Raw genomic sequence first — 16,720 nt, 5'->3', positions numbered from 1 at the left:
TAAGGCCTATATGAATTTTTTACTATAAATTTCTGTTAACTTACACAATCTCAAAACAATCTCTGCTCGGGCATTTCCAAGTTTATTTTCACCGATGCAATAGTACGTGCCCATGTCCTGATTTTTGATATCCACCAGGTAGAGTGTTCCATTAGGGTTGTTATACAAGTGCTCTGGGAGGGGTTTCGTCATCGTGCTATTAATAACGTGCTCCCATGTTATAGAGGGTTTGGGGACACCCCACAGCGTACAGCTCATTGTCACATTTTCCCCAAGATTCGCCAGTATATCTGTACTCTGCGCGGGACGAATTGACACTTTCTCTAAAAATAAAAAAAATTAAAAATTATAAGTTTAAATTTGTTCTGATGCTTATTCAATAATAGAATTCATATTGTTATTAAGCTTGTCCACACTAACAAGTAACTGCCAAATGCCCATATATGGACATAGCATGATATCATCATGCCTATATTTGGGAACCTCACACATGACACATCAAATTTAATAGTGTGGACAAAATTATTGTTGTGTTGCCCAAGTGCAGTGATATTTGCTAATCACATTGGGTAAGCAGGGTTTGTAGGTCATCTGAAGTAAATTCACAGCAGATGTTTAATTACTTGTGCACATTACTTCTGGCAAGCACACACACAACGGTCACACATCAGTTGACCAATATAGTAAAATCAAGTTGATCCGGCCTCACCTCAAATCAAATGACCCGTAAATGGTGCACTTCTAAGAGCAATTCTTATAATATTATTATTATTATTTATCTTGTTCTAAAAAGAAATTATTTCCGATATAGAATTTATTTGATTTAACACACTTTATATCAAAGTTAAAGCTGGGCGCGGGTGTAAGGACCCACTCGACCCCTCCTCCTACTTATTGTTATTATTATTATGAGTGGGTTATAATAATAAAAATGACCATTGAGTTTTCATTGGAATAGGGATTCACAATTTCTGCATCCACCTCCCCCAATCTGTTTAACAGCCCTCGCCTCCACAAGGCAAAATATGGCCTTTTGACAGTTGAGGATGCTCTCCACCCCATGGTGACAAATTAGTTCCAATGAATGGGTTAAAATACTAAAAATGGCTATTGTTTTCACTGTAATTGGGATTCTCAATTTCCACCGCCCCCTCCCCAAGGCCGTTTCGCCCCTCCACCAGGGCAAAACCAGTCTACACAAATAAATAGGCAGTAAAGTTCAGTGGAAATTACACGTTCATTGAAATTATAAATAACAGCAGCAACACCAAATATATCATGTGATTTGGCATTCCTGCCAATAATGGGTGCATTTACATTAGCCTTGTAAGAGACCTACTTCAACACATGAATATTATCTTTATAACCATTCTTGATTATCCTAATTATTTTGTTTATTTCAATAACTAATTGGCTTCCAACTGACAAAAAAACAATTTCCTTGCCAATTACAGGCATTCAAATAATGCCGTTTATATAGCGTTAAATTTTGGCAGTAAACAATGAAAATCACTTTACATATTCCTACTGAAAATTATATGTCTATTGCAAATGATACAGCATGACAGATTTAAATAATTATGTAATTGTGGAAATTACAATCCAAACGGTTCTTCTCAGAACCAAATGACATCAATTGAGATTTTTTAGCATATGCCACATGGTGTACCGTATCACCGCTCTCGAAATGAAACCCAATTTTTTTCGCTAAGTGCCACTCTCTAATAAAAGCTGCGGCGCTTATTTGAGAGGATATATATTACCTGTGTGTATTGAAACACTCTGAGAAACGGGGTTTTAAATACATTGTATACAGTGTAAAAATGAATAAATAACACAATGAAGACACACGCATTTCTTTATAAACAATTATTTACGATGACGTAGGACCTATGATAGAATTACAGAACTACGGGAATATGTGATAGTAGGTAACATGGAAACAGGCATGAAAAGCACCACGCCAATATTTTTCTCAAATATGTGCCGCTCTCAAATAAGCGCCGCACTCACGCATTTGTAGTACATAATATATAACATAATAATAATAATAATAATGATAATAATAATATATTTAATTATTGATATTAACAATGACAACAATCTCTTCATACAACATTCATTGCATTAACTACCTCTAATAATCCAAAAATAAATAAAATAAAAATAAAGAAAGTAGAAACATTGTAATTTAGGCATTAAAATTTAATTCACAATACAATGGAATGTCAGTCCTTAGTTAAAAGATATGGCTCAGGCGTGGCTCCGCGTCAAACAACGGGAAGCTCGACATGAGTCTTTTAAAACCCTACGGCATGTTTCCAATCAGCTTTTCCTGTTGGCTCACCACTAACGACGTGACCGCGTAGAATCATGGGAAAAAAATTGATTGACGTGTACAAACACCACAGGTTCCCAGACACTTCTTGGAATAGACTTAACGTGGTTGTACCATTACAAAGTATGACTTAATTGACAATCCTCATATTTATTTTAAACATTATAATATTTTCAACTTAGAGTATCTTATGATTTTTTTTTAGGAATATAAATTTTTTTTTTTTAATTTATTTATTTTTTTTTGACAGCATGGAAAAGAGAGGAAATTATATGAAAAATGGCAGGAAATATGATGAGTCAAGACGAACAAGAATTGAACTCAAAACAGATTTCAGTGAGTGATATGTGTCTTACAAGCAGCAAGTCATTAAAAATTTAAATCAATCACATAAATTTTTATGTATTCTTGAATGAATGTGTAGAAGAGAAAGTGAGAAAGGGGTCAAAGTGCAAACTTGTGTTAAGCCCTGTCCAGATTTGAACAAGACATGCCTAAATATGGTCATGATGACATCACATCATGACCATATATAGGCACATCATGACTATGTATGGGCATACAACATTTCTTTTGAAAAAGAAAATTTGATAATTTTCACAGATTGTCCGAACCAAAATCTTGTAACTTTAGGATCAGCTTTTGTATTTTTATTATTTTTTTTAATTTCTTGTACAAGATAAAAAAAAATACCCTAGTACTCCAACCTTTTCATGATGGGTTTATTGTACACACAGTATATTCCATAGTATAAAGATTAAGGCTGGTGCTGCTTGTCCAAATTATTCCTTGGAAGCTAATTACAGCAGTCATGGGCATAGGCTGGGGGGAGGGGGTTGTGCATGCACTTCCCCTCCCCTTCCCTCCCTTATGGCAGCAAATTAGTTTCACTGAGTTAAAATACTAAAAATTACAATTATTTATGTTTTCACCCCCCCTCCACAAACTGGATAAAACCAGCCAAAGCCCCTGGTCGCAACATGTACAGAAGTACAGAAACAAAATATGACTGTGAGTGAGATACCAAAATATCATCATGACCTATACAGAAAGTTTGTAAAATTTTGATATGGTAAAAATGTTACTTACAGTAAACGATTTAGTATATAGGTTTTATGACATTTCTTTAAAAAAAAATAAATACAGGATCATATTTAAGATAATAAGGAAATGTTAGTGAAAGTTTTGGTTCACTTTCAATGAAATTTAAATACCATTATTTGAACTGACATGATATTGGCCTCTCATGAAACAAAAAAAAATTCAAAACCTTCCGAATTAAGTTTGGATAATTGATAGAAAGGGCCAAAACGACTCAGGACCAAAACGACCCAAATTGACTTTAGCATTAGCTATTATCATAAATAGTAATCAATTATGGTGAAATACGGTACCTAGGATGTTAATATCAGCCGAAGTTTCTGCATCACCCTCACGATTCTCGGCAATACAAGTGTACCTTCCACTGTCCTGTGCTGATGTAATGCGACTCCGTATAATGTTAGACACAACCACATTGCCCTCTTGTTGGGGCATGCTGCCTGTACTTATGGGTATTCCATCCTTTTGCCACATGATCTTTGGTGGTGGTATGCCCTCGGCTGAACAGCTGAGGTTGAACTTCTGCCGTTCACTGGTTTTTGCAATTTCCATACTCTCTAGCTGAGTGATAATACGGGGTGGTATGCTTTCTGTTGTATCACAAAATAAAACAGATAATACAATGTAAAGAAAAGTATAATACAACATAACTGGAAGATAATTAATTCCACTAAGTAGATTAAAATAGACAGAAAGTACAGTAGTATCACAAAATAAAGTCAATACAAAATATTAATCAGAGATGTAGTCATGGTGGGCAGAGGTGGGCCAGGTCACCCAGCATTCAAGTTTCCCACCCAGTCTAAAGTTAATTTTATGGCCCTTCGCCCACCTTTATTCTTATTATTTAGAACAGTTCACCAATGTTAATACACATCCACCCTTAAAATATCTACCACCCACCTTCACTAATTTTCTACAAGGATACCCCATGAATAACAAAAGTATAATACAACTTCATTAGAAGAAAATAAATTGTACTAAGGAGATTAAAATACCAAAAATGACCATTAACTTTTCAGTGAATATAAATTTAGTTCTCAATTTTTCACAAACAGGGCCCCCCCCCCACACCCACCAGGCAAAAACCAACCTACGCCCCTACTACTATCTATCAATTTATCATTATGCCTATACCAAACTTCCACATATTTTTCACTAGAGCATCCTTCCCTTAATCAATCTGACTTCCTACAAATAATTAGTCTTGGCTGTCTGAACAACTCTGTTCAGCTTAAATGACAAATTTACTGAAGCGGTCACATATACGCTATTACTCTTCCTCACGCTACTGGAATTTTCTAAACCAGACGGCGGATTCTCTCACCAACTCGAATAACTAATAACATGCGTAAATGCCTTTTTGGACAAGTGTAGGACAGGACAAGGTCAAACGATGTGACCTGTGTATACATTCAACACAACTTTCATTATCAGTGTAATATCTCCTGTCCTCAAATTTACATACAAACTAAGCATTGACAGAGAATACCAGAACAATTTTTGAGATTGGAGAAGGGGGGATATTATTCGTTGAAAGCAAAGTTTGATAAAATTAATAAACAATTATTAAGAAAATAATATTTTAATTTGTGTTATAATATAATAATAATGTACAGTTATTTATATAGCGCCTTTCTTTGCAGATACGAAGCGCTGCTGTAATCTGATCAAGAGCAGGCAACTCTACAAGGTAACCATTTGGGGTAAAGAGAAGCAATGTAGATAAAGTGTCTTTCTCAATGACTCAAGCAAAATACACAGCGAATGATTGAAACCCCGACCTCAAGGTTGGGAACCAAACCGTTCCCGCTGCGGTAAACCTCTTCTACAAATGTTGGTCCTTAACAAGACATTATTTCAATTTCCATCCTTTGATTTTCAACACACTTGTTTAATGGGCAACACAGTGGCTATTGTCTTATTGGATATGTTATTGTTCTTAATACAATTCATACATCCATCCAATTAAAATTAGGAATTCTTTTAAGACTGGTGTAACAATAGCCACTAATATATTATATTTCTCCAACTTACCTATTACCACTATATCCACCGAAGTATTAGCAGTTTTCATATGGCCGTGGTTCCATTTCTTGTCAGCTGTGCATATAAACTTTCCACTAAATGATAATTCTACCGATTTAATCGTGAGGATGGAAATCTCTCTGAGACCATCCTGTTGCGACTCAATCTGAGCATTCCTACTCGATTTGATAGGAATTGTCTGGTTGCCCAATGTCACCATACTCCATTTGAGGTTCGTAAAGGCGTATATACTGGCCTGGCAGGTCACAACCAGTTTGTCCCCGTTGACTGGTGACAATGGAGATGCTGTCACATCAAGACCCCCAGTAACATCTGAAATGCACGCATACCGCAATTTTAAAATTAAATTACAATTATCAACTTTTAATATATTTATGAAGAGTGTCCATATTTTTTTATAAATTAATTTTATGTTTCCTTGCGAGCTAGACTTTAAAGCAAGTGCCCAAGGATTTATTTTGTTCCTTTATATTCATTTGGAATAAAATGGTTAAAATAAATACCGTATATAAAAGATAGTTTCTCTATTTTATATTTACTACCTTATAGTATATACCTCAAGTATAAGCCTACCCTCTACTTTACACCCAAATTTATGTACCAGCCTTTCTCGAGCAAAAGCCCAGGGTATAATTTCAATGAGTAGTGTATGCCCCATTCAGACCAGCATCGCATTGTGATCAGTTGTAGGAAATGCAATACCCAACTGCCAAGTAAAATCATGTGTGAAAGTTCATCACTAATAGTAGTCGATAATCTATATCACTCCCGATTACCAAGGAATCTGATTGCAACAAATCACAACGAATTCCACGGGCATTGTTCGGCTGATGTCAGTCAACATAAGCCTTGCCACCGGAGGCCTAGCCCCTAGAATGTAAAGTTTTTTTCGTGTTGGTCTGAATGTGTTGCGATCGGGTGTAATCAGTTTTGGATTACCACCGATTACCACCGTGTACGTCGCAACCGATCGCAACAGAGTGTAGTCTGAATAGGGTATTAACTGACTTTTACAAACAACTGAGCGAACCCAATCAGATGTGAGCTCGCGTCCCTGGCAGAAAAAGTGTTAAACTATTGAAATGTTGACTCACCAGTTATAAGGAAGTTTACCGATTGACTTGTATTGAAGCTTCTATCTTTCTCTACCATTTCTTCAGCGACCGCTATACATGTGTAGTTTCTCTCAATCTGCGCATTCTTCACGTGTAGAATCTGCTTACTGAGTGACGATTCCTCAACATAATGCGTAGTCGTGATATCGGTACCGACTCTATGCCAGGTAGCTCCATCGCTATACGCCCAGTATACGTCAGGAGCTGGCAGACCTTTGCCAACACAGGTCAATGCGTAGTCGACCCCCAATTGAAATAATGAAGGCTCCCTAGCAGGTGGAGGCTCTGACTTTATCTCTATAGTTAGTTTGACTGAAAGAAAAATTAATACTCATACAAACACGAACAATAATACACTGATACTGAATGAACCTTAAAACCACTCGGCATAATAGAATCACAGTAATTTTTGGTTCTTTTCTGTTGTGCCTTAGCCACTACTGAAGTGGGATATGTGTGATTTATATTATTATTATTATTATTATTATTATTATTATTATTACCATTATTATTATCATTATTATAGTTTGTATTGCAAACTTCAAATTGGTATGTAAATCACTTTGTTAATTAAGTATTAACTTTGTCTCGGCGTCTTTGCTTAGGTACCCAAAAATATTAATTTATAATTTCAATTAGTATACTGTAATTGGAATTTGTGAAATATAATTATTAATGCTAATTTATATTTCTTGTTGCACAGAGATATTACCTACATTGTTTGCTTTCTATCAAACTTACCATTACATATTCATTGATGTGAAGTAAATATTTGTACTAATTAACTTGTCAAAAAAATTGTTTTCAAAATTCCAAAACAAGTGTTCTTATAAAAACAATGATAATAAAGATGCTATGACCTAGATAACTTGATTACAATACTTTATTCTGATAATCTAATTGTCAAAGATTGCGGAATCACCATTGGCTGGCTTGCTTAGGACAAAGAATATTAAGGATACAAGCTTAATTCACATTACACGCTGCCTGTTAGAAGTCTTTGTACCAGGGTCATATCCTTAGTGGCCTATTTCCTGTACACTAATTGGCGTTCACTCCTCCAAATTTTGTTTACTAATTTACAGAAACTAGACAAATGCTATTGTTGATTATTAATAGGCCTGTACTATTAGCCTTAATATGAATCTGCTTTGTGATTCCCAGGCTTTCGTAAGCATTATTTACTATAACAACTACCCTACACCGATATGATGTGGTTGATAAAGACTGAATGTATTTTCACAAATACAATTCACAAGGTTGTTGGGTTCACATCAACTTTTCACTTTTGACTTCACAGCAGTGGCCTATCAAGGGGAAGGGAGCCAATCCCCTCCACCACTGCAAATAATGCTCAAGTAATTTTAGCTACTAGCTAAAAATTGCCTAATATCATCTTATTTTTGCGAGCTAGCCCCCCCCCCCCAACCAACCATCAAGGCTCCATGCCCACCTCACTTTCTCGTGCCCATCATCACTCCTTCAAGACTCCTAGATACCCCACTGCTTCACATGGGCTTGTCTTTGGATCCTACCAGTAACACTTGATTGCAACGTGGCCTCATTGCAGATTAAAACATTTATGTCTTGGCTACTGTTATCAAGAATATTTATCCAATTTTAGTCAAATCTAAACTCCAGTCACACACCTGCCAACTCTGACGCATAATGCGTGAGCCTCAAGCATGTGCATCCATTTTTTCCTTCTGGCACCTACGTTGTATTATCTCACGCATTATAAAAATAATAAAATATAAAGAACGAGCTGATTATACCCTAAAATTCGTAAAAATGAAGTGAATCCATCATTAAGATGTGAATACAGGCCATATGAACAAAGCTATACAACTGTAATCAGCAGTAGTTCCACCACTACAATTAAAACAAATAAAATAGAGGGTGCTCTATTTCGTGATTATTACATAGAGGGTGTTCTATTTCGTGATTATTACATACGAGGGTGTAAACATTTTTTTTGTCTTACTCATCCAACACCAACAAAGAAAAACAGGTGATCTTACCCGATACTTCAACATCAAATGTTTCATTGACAGATGCATAGTGATTTTGGCCAACGAGCATATAGCGCCCTCTATGAGCTTCTTTAACATTCCGTATCAAAAGTCGTCTGATGTCCCCCTGCACACGCGGTTGGTACATATCAATGTCGGCAGCCGTTATCAGCTCACCGTCTTTGTACCATTTGTACTCCGCAGCCGGATAAGATTTGGTGATGAACGACATACGGAACTTCTCTTGACCTTTGGCCACTGTGAGAGGGTTCACCTGTCGCATCTTTTTTATTGACACATAACCACTTTCTGTTTGGAGGAAAATGGAAGAATCTATAATAAATTCTATCTAGTAGATTTGGGACATTTGAAAACAGTCCATCCTAAAGCATTTTATTTTATTTGGCACTAACACACACAGTAAATATTAAGCTAAAAACACACAATTTTGACTTCACACAAATTAATATGCATTAACAAAAACATGCACTAATTCAATTAAAGCAGATACAAAATTAAGAATATAATTGCACAATTAGACCTATATAAGATAATATAAGTAATGTACTATAGTTAAAATTTGTTTGAAAATAATGTTAATTTGAAGATTTTTCTCTTATCTAGCACTTAATATAATGAAAACTTGCTGAAATTGTTATACATAACATGCTTTGTTTTATATATACTTATAATACAAATAGTATACAATGTTAGTTTTTAAATTATAATAAATTACATAATATAATAATATATATTATGTATAATAGTAATACTATACATAAAAATACATCAGGCCCATAGCTAAGCTCTTCCAAGAACTGGGGAGGTGGGAGGGCAAGCATGCAGTACAGGGACTACAAGGAGTATGCACACCATTTCAGAAGGGGCTAAGAGAAAATATTATTTTATGTGTAAATCAAGTGCACTGAAAATGGATTTTTCCCTTCCCTTGAGTACGTGTGGAGAAGGGGAGTTCGCTATCAAAGACGGGGTTTGGTGAAAATGGGGTTTGCCTGGATGATAAAAAAAAAAACCCTGGCTACAGTAATTATAAGTTCATTGTGAGTAGTTTTGCACATAGAGTATAGTAGTAGACTTATGTGATATAAATAATGTAAATATAATGTGTAATAATAAAAACAAATCATACATTGAAAGAAAAATGACTAATAAGAATGATAAACAATGATGAGAATAAACATATACAAGCAGTAAAAATGATAACAAAACAATGAGAAATATTATTAAAATAAGCAAGTAAAAAGTAAAATCCTAAAAACGAAGCACAGTATTTACTTTTGAGAACAGATAAAGAATTAGGTAGGCCCATCCTCTTGATTGAAACATACCCAACTTCTATACAAAAAAAAAACCAAATAAAAGCAAAAATGAAACAGAAAGAAAAACAAATGTTCTGACCAGTGGTTAATATGGAATATTAGTAAACCAACAATAAAAATATTCACTCACCCAACACCTCAATATTTACAGACTCGTTGCGTTCCCCTTTTCGGTTACGTGCAGTACACATATATTCCCCGCTATCTTGCACTGTCGCCTGCCTCACGGTAAGAGTGACTATCAACTTCCGGAACGCTCGTTTTCGATCCCGCATATTTTCAACTTTTTCTTGATGTTGTTTTAAGATTTGGATACGACTAGATTCACCCTTTTTGAATAGAAAAGATAAAAAATGTTCAGTACAACCATGGTTCTTGACCAGGGTTAGGCATAAAAATGGTTGAAAGTGAATTTTCGATTTAACACCGAAGGCCGCAACCAAACTTTGTTTCCAGTGTTCTTCCTAAATCCTTCCTGAACTGCTTTTACACCATTTATTCTAAGTTTTATTTTTACTTTTTACATATGATCGGTGTCGGGCCATAAAAAACTAGGTGTTTTCTAGCCAATGTTGCTTGGCGGGCTGGTTTTTAATTCATTTTTGCGGGCCGCAAAAAAAATAGCTGGCGGGCCGCATGCAGCCCGTGGGTCGCACTTTGCCCACCTGTGTTCTAGACCCAGAACCACGGTCCAAAAACGAACTGCTACATTCAAAACATGGACAGCAAAATATCACAAATTTTACACAATTTAAATCAATCAAATGGTACTTTCTCTGCCTCCTCTCTATCAAACGTGTACTTCTCTCCACCCCCTCCAGTGTATGCCCATGTGGTAAATTTTCCTCACTCTTACCTCTGTACCCTTAGCTGGATAATAAAAGTCCAGATTGTGAGTTGTGCTCAAGGGGACCTGAATTGTACAATTGACCACAAACTCTTCGCCTTGGATCAGCTCACTTTTACTTGCACGCACAGATGGGTCTGGGATAGGTGCATGAGCTATAAAAAAAAAACAGGCAGATACATTAAACCATAAAAGAAAGAAAAGAAAAGAACATAAAGGAAACGAAAAGAAAGAAAAAGAAAAGAAAGGAAAACTTGAGTTTTATTTATGTGTATGTTTAATTTCCTTAAAATCGCTACAGTGTTTCCATTGTTGTAGTGCGTAGCTCCCCGAATTGACTGACCAATCGGCATCACCAAAAGCTGTTGGTGATAGCATGTAGTGATTGTATGGGGAAACCAAGCTTTAGGTTAAAATTTTGATGGGGAAAGTTTATCCCCCCATAAAAAAAATTATACAGTATCTCATCAATAGTTATTCATCATGTTACAATTACATTTTTAACATGATGAATTTGGTAATTGTTTGTATAGGAATTGAGGTAGATTTTTTAAAGACATCACATCTCACCTTCAAAATGAGCCCATATCATCGTTTTCCCGTAGTACAACACACCTTTATGATGGAAAACCGCAATACAATATAAAACCTCAGTAAACATAGGTTCTCCACTGGCACCGATGAATCCAACTTGAGGATCATACCGGAGCTTCTCGTTGATCTCAAACTTATGTGAACTGAACGCAGGTTCAAGGGTCACAGAGATATTGGGATTGCTGACACGACATGGAATAATGAACTGTTCGTCCGGATAGACAAAGATCGGTTTCGATTGCACGGGCAGAAACAATGTATCATCTACAAAGGAACAGAATTTAGTTGTAGTATACTTTTAACACCATAATTATTTGAGAAAACATTTATGGACGGCAGAATTAAGGAAGTAGAGGACGATTAAGGAAACATTGAGAGAAGGACATTGAAAAACTACAGAACATCAGTGTATTTCTGGCGCGGATACACGATTTGGCGGAAGGGGTGCATGAGAGTCGACACCACCTCAGCCCCAACATGGTTGGTGCTGAGGTATGAACATTTTGAGAATATGGACCTCTAGCTGCCCTGAAATTGCACTATCGTACCTAAAAAATCTTACCGGTAATTCATATCAACAATAAAATACAACACTTATTTTTCTTAATACAATTTAGGGGGTGCAGTCGCACCATCTGCACCCCCTGCATCCGCCCCCAGTAGTTGAAGCAGGGAAAATGGCAACAGTGTAGCTACGTCCAACAAAGGATATGCAGTACTCCTACTGCTACTACTATTATACTTTTCACAGAATAATTTAAGGGGGTAAATTATTGAGGAGAAAAAAAATGGGGAAAAAATTGATTTTGAATAGTATATGAGTGCAATTGCCAGCTTTTGGACAGGTATTGTATTATACTCGCGTTCCAGCGAAAGTGCAAGTCCCTTTGACACTTCTTCTTCTTCTTGTCTAAAAAGTCAAAACAAAAATTGTGCATTGAAGAATGAACTTACTTCTTGCTTGCGTGACGTAGACGTAAACTGTATCCGCGGTCATATTGCTGATGTACGATGGCAGATCACCTTCCATGTATTTGTTGTACATGCAACTGTATCGTCCCGTGTCTGTAAACGACATGTTGCGAACAGTCAGGAATGCATTATACTGGGTGCTCCCATCCTCCTTAAGGGTTCGGTTATGTGATATATCCAATCTTTGCTTCAACGGTATGTATCCCTGTTGGTCTGGCGGAAAAATCCAACCCATGAAAAGAGCACCCTCACATTGCAGATTTAAATTACTCCCTGTTGGTATAACAATTTCTTCGGTGTTGGAGAACAGATGAGGTGGATCAGTTTTTGCAGCATTTACATCTAAATATTTAAAAAAAAAGTCTGTTATCCTGGAACTGCTGTACAGTATGTAACAGTGTTGGGAACAAGTCGATTGTAACAAAAATCTTTTTTATAAACTGATTGCTTGTTCTATTGGTTTATTTTTCAGACACTGATTTTTCTTTAACAGCTTTGTTTCATATTACTTTTTCACTTTGATTATGCTCTTGTATTTTGTTTTCTAAGTTTTATTTTAAAATTTAAAAATGGCAACACGGTTTTGTAGAATAGCAGCTTCTGGTTGTGACAAGCTTCCACATCAAAATAATGTTAGAATAATAATAATAATAACAATAATAACAACAATAACAATAATAATAATAATAATAAATAATCAACAAAAATTTAAAATGTGTTCAAATTATTAGTATAAAATACTCTAATAATAATATATTTCAGATATTTAAAGAAAAGAAAAATAAATAAAAAATAATAATAATGAGTTTCTGTGAATAAATAAAACTATTATTATTATTATTATTATTATTATTATTATTATTATTATTATTTAATAACAGTTTTATTTATTCACAAACTCATTTCAGTCTTTTTACAAGATTGGTCTTCTAATACAGTAGGCTTAACTACTACAACAAACAAATGATTTGACAGCAAAAGAAAAACAAAAAATACAGGTAACTGTAAACAAAAAAAAATCATCTACAACATACTGGAGAAGTTTGACATAATTTTTTCTTTCATTTTTTTTTTATTTTGTTTATTTAACATTTTTATTTTGTTTTCAATTTATGTATTTTTATATCATTGTAATGTTTAAATTAATTTATTAATTTATTAAATATTATTTACACAGTATAGGGTAGTGATTGGTTAAGGTAGGATGATAGAAGCATTTTTTGAATTTCGAAGCAGGTTTCCATTGTGCTAATAATTATGCATAATAGCATTGGACAACTTCCTAGGGGTGTAATTGAACTTAAAAACACAGACCGCTAACAGGAGAAAAACTCATCAAAATTTTCTGTGATGATAAACCCTATAGGAAGACAGGTTATTTCCGAGAGACGCGTTCAAAATCCCCAGAGTCAGAACATATTCAGGGAAGCTGTTGCTGTGGTGAGGCAAAGAGTGAAGGAATTCACCTGTTGTGAAGTTAAGGACGCTGAATGTATAATTGTGGTTTAGTTTTTTTTTAAAAGCAAGCAAAATAATCATCCTAAAATCTGAAAAAAAGAAAACCTTAAAACATCAAATTAATAATATTAAAGTATATGTTAAAAGAAATGTATATCAAATTCCAATTATACATAGATTGAAACATGAATTACAGAGTTTTTTGATACAAAACTTGTAAACTGATTACTGTACTATCAAATTTAAGGTTCTATTTGTTTATCATTCCTTGCCACCATATGTCTTAAGTTTTCGAAATTTTTGCTTTTGGAAACAGATAGCCTATATATACAGTAAAATCAATTTTAAAAAGAAACACTTCTGAGAAGGGATTTAGTTATTCAAAAAACTAGTTAAACTTTTTGGAGCTTTACAGAGCTGTTTAATACAAAAACTTGATTACTTTAAAATTTAAGGGTCTATTACTTACGTGTAGTTCATTCATCGAACTCCTGGCTTTATACACACATATCCAACCAGTCATTTATTACTTACGTTTTAGCATTTTGGGTACTGTAGGCCTATATATAAATCGTTTTTAAAAACACTTAACCCGAGAAGGGTTTATAAGGTAGCTTTTATGGATCTTTACAGCGCTTTTTTTTTATACAAAAATTTATATATTGATTACTATCAAATTTAAGGGTCTATAGGTTTATACATGGAACTATCTCCTTGCTTTCTATATCCAACCATCATTTATTTCATAAGTTTTAGCAATCTGCTTTTGAGTACATACATAATATTATATCATAAAAAAAACAAAAACAAAAAACACTTAACCGTGAAGGGATTAAATTTAAATTCAGAAACTAGGTTAGCTTTTATGGAGGAAGTTTAATATAAATATAGGATGAACTATATAAAGACGGATTTCTACAGATGGCTACCAATATCCTGACAATTAAAATAAAAACTGAATCCAAATCTCTGCATGTTGTATAACTACCGTAAAACCTTGAATCGAAGTCCAATGGTCTTAATCTTGAGTAGAAGCCCATCAGCCATCCCCCTCCCCTGTTTAGTTTGCAATATTATTATTTCAAAGTTTTACTGTATTATTTTTGGCTAAATTAGATAATATAATATAAAAATAATAATCTTCTGAAACAATGCAAGTTTCTCATTGTGCTCTGAAGCTTTCCCATTAAAGGTATTTCCTTATTATTTCTTACTCCAAATTTCATTTACATACCCTTAAAACTGTACTATTAAATTATTTTGTAAAAGATCGATTCAAGTTTCGCTTTTTATACTTTCATCAGTTTTCATATCCTCAGACATAACAGATCTAATTGGTTTGTAGATATCGTTGCTGATATTCATATTTTTTAGAGAATATTGTGTATGCTTACCAATAAACCCTCCCCCACCTACTTCACCCCCACCCCACACCCCAGTTGAAAATATCTGAATCTAAAACAATCAGGCTCAAGTAGTTAAAAATCCCCACATATCACCTTGTTTTGCAAGGTAGGGCCCTTTCACTTATTCATTGAGCCCCTACTTTATCTTCGCACTCCCCAATCATCCCCCACTCAATTCAAAGACTCTTACACGTTACTGCACAGTTAAAGGTTAGGCCATATAATGCGTTCAATTTGAACTTTGAAGGAATAAGGTGCAAGGTTTCCTTTACTGAGCAAGAGCACCTACTCATTCTATTTTAAGCCATGTTTTCATTGCTTATTAACGAGATCCACATTTTCGGAGCAAAGTACTGCACTCTGCTCTACTTCTATCCCTTAAAATGTTGTGCTACTGAAAAACGTATACTGCCTTTTCTTGTCCTTCGGACAGACTTGCTAAGCCTTTCATCCGGTTTGCATATAAGCCTCTACAGATGAAATATATATATTTTTTTTTACATGTAACACAGTTGTCACTATCTTTGTGTGCAATGATTATTCGATATTATTGTACAAGGCTGTGTATATGTTGCATTAGTAAAGAGAATTGATATAGACATACGATAGTGAAAAATTCTTATGTTTTGCCAAAGTGGAAAAATTAATTATGGAAAGAAACAAATTCAAGGCTTTTTGTCAAACTTTGGAATAATTATCTATCAAATATTCAAAGCATTACAAGTATGAATTTCCGTCAAGTTTCTTTGAAGAGCATGATGTCGTAAAAATTTTGTTACCTAGAATTGATTCAAAGAATTAACATTAACAGTCCTTATCTTTAATGGGCATCCAGTGGTGGATCCAGGGTGGTTCAGGGGCCTCGGACGAATCCCCCCTTTGTAAACAAAATACTATTGCATCCTGGCTTACAAAATGCATGCTAACCTATTTATGCATAGGTTGGCAGATCGGACAAACTAAAGTAAGCCCAACTAGCCTCAAATTCAATAAAATTGAAAACAGTTTTTGGTTCGACGTCATAATATTTTATTACGAATGTGCGTTCTTTAGGCCTATCGGTTCATCGATACATGGAAGAAAGACTACATATCCAACAACTCAATATTGTTGGAATATAATAATATATTGCCTAGGCGTAGGCTATGTTTTTTTTTTATCCAGACCCCCCTTTAAATTTGGGTTTTTTTCGAAATATTTTGAACCCCCCAGGGGCGGATTTAGTGGGGGGACCGGCCCGGCCCCAGCCCCCCCTAAAAAAAAAAAAAGAAAGAAAAACAGAAAGAAAAAGAAAAAACGATAGCCCAGAACGCCTCAAATGTTATTTTCGGGCATCTAAAACACAGAAATTTCGCGGGGGCATTCCCCCGGACCTCCTATTTCAGTGTTGTCTCGATCGGCCCAAATTTCAGCCCCCGCTTTTGGACATCTCTGGATCTGCCCCTGCTATATATCTATTAGCTATTTTACCAAAGGAAACTAAGAGTG

General features: G+C 35.0%; 1 protein-coding gene and 1 long non-coding RNA gene across 3 annotated transcripts in view; one reads left to right on the top strand and one right to left on the bottom strand.

Annotated features, from left to right (window-relative positions):
- The window catches only part of LOC117114033, a 12,110-nt gene extending 6,648 nt beyond the window's left edge, over positions 1-5,462 (top strand). The window contains exons 3-4 of the long non-coding RNA XR_004446287.1: positions 2,589-2,674; positions 5,086-5,462. This is a non-coding gene — a long non-coding RNA (uncharacterized LOC117114033). The remainder of the gene's footprint in view (positions 1-2,588; positions 2,675-5,085) is intronic.
- Positions 1-16,720, bottom strand: part of LOC117114032 (vascular endothelial growth factor receptor 1-like) — a 63,451-nt gene that overhangs the window by 18,034 nt on the left and 28,697 nt on the right. For both annotated transcript variants that reach the window (XM_033257564.1, XM_033257565.1), the window contains exons 2-10: positions 12,351-12,710; positions 11,373-11,660; positions 10,812-10,957; positions 10,086-10,284; positions 8,625-8,924; positions 6,583-6,915; positions 5,477-5,800; positions 3,733-4,029; positions 45-323 (exon numbers count right to left, since the gene is read on the bottom strand). In XM_033257564.1, coding sequence (XP_033113455.1) covers positions 45-323; positions 3,733-4,029; positions 5,477-5,800; positions 6,583-6,915; positions 8,625-8,924; positions 10,086-10,284; positions 10,812-10,957; positions 11,373-11,660; positions 12,351-12,710 — 2,526 coding nt within the window. The remainder of the gene's footprint in view (positions 1-44; positions 324-3,732; positions 4,030-5,476; positions 5,801-6,582; positions 6,916-8,624; positions 8,925-10,085; positions 10,285-10,811; positions 10,958-11,372; positions 11,661-12,350; positions 12,711-16,720) is intronic.

This window comes from Anneissia japonica, unplaced genomic scaffold (assembly GCF_011630105.1).
Source record: "Anneissia japonica isolate Jap-2015-1 unplaced genomic scaffold, ASM1163010v1 scaffold288208_len475333_cov186, whole genome shotgun sequence".
Lineage (NCBI taxonomy): Eukaryota > Metazoa > Echinodermata > Crinoidea > Comatulida > Comatulidae > Anneissia > Anneissia japonica.
The sequence above is the reverse complement of the archived record's forward strand: the minus strand, read 5'-3'. Positions and strand labels throughout refer to the sequence as shown.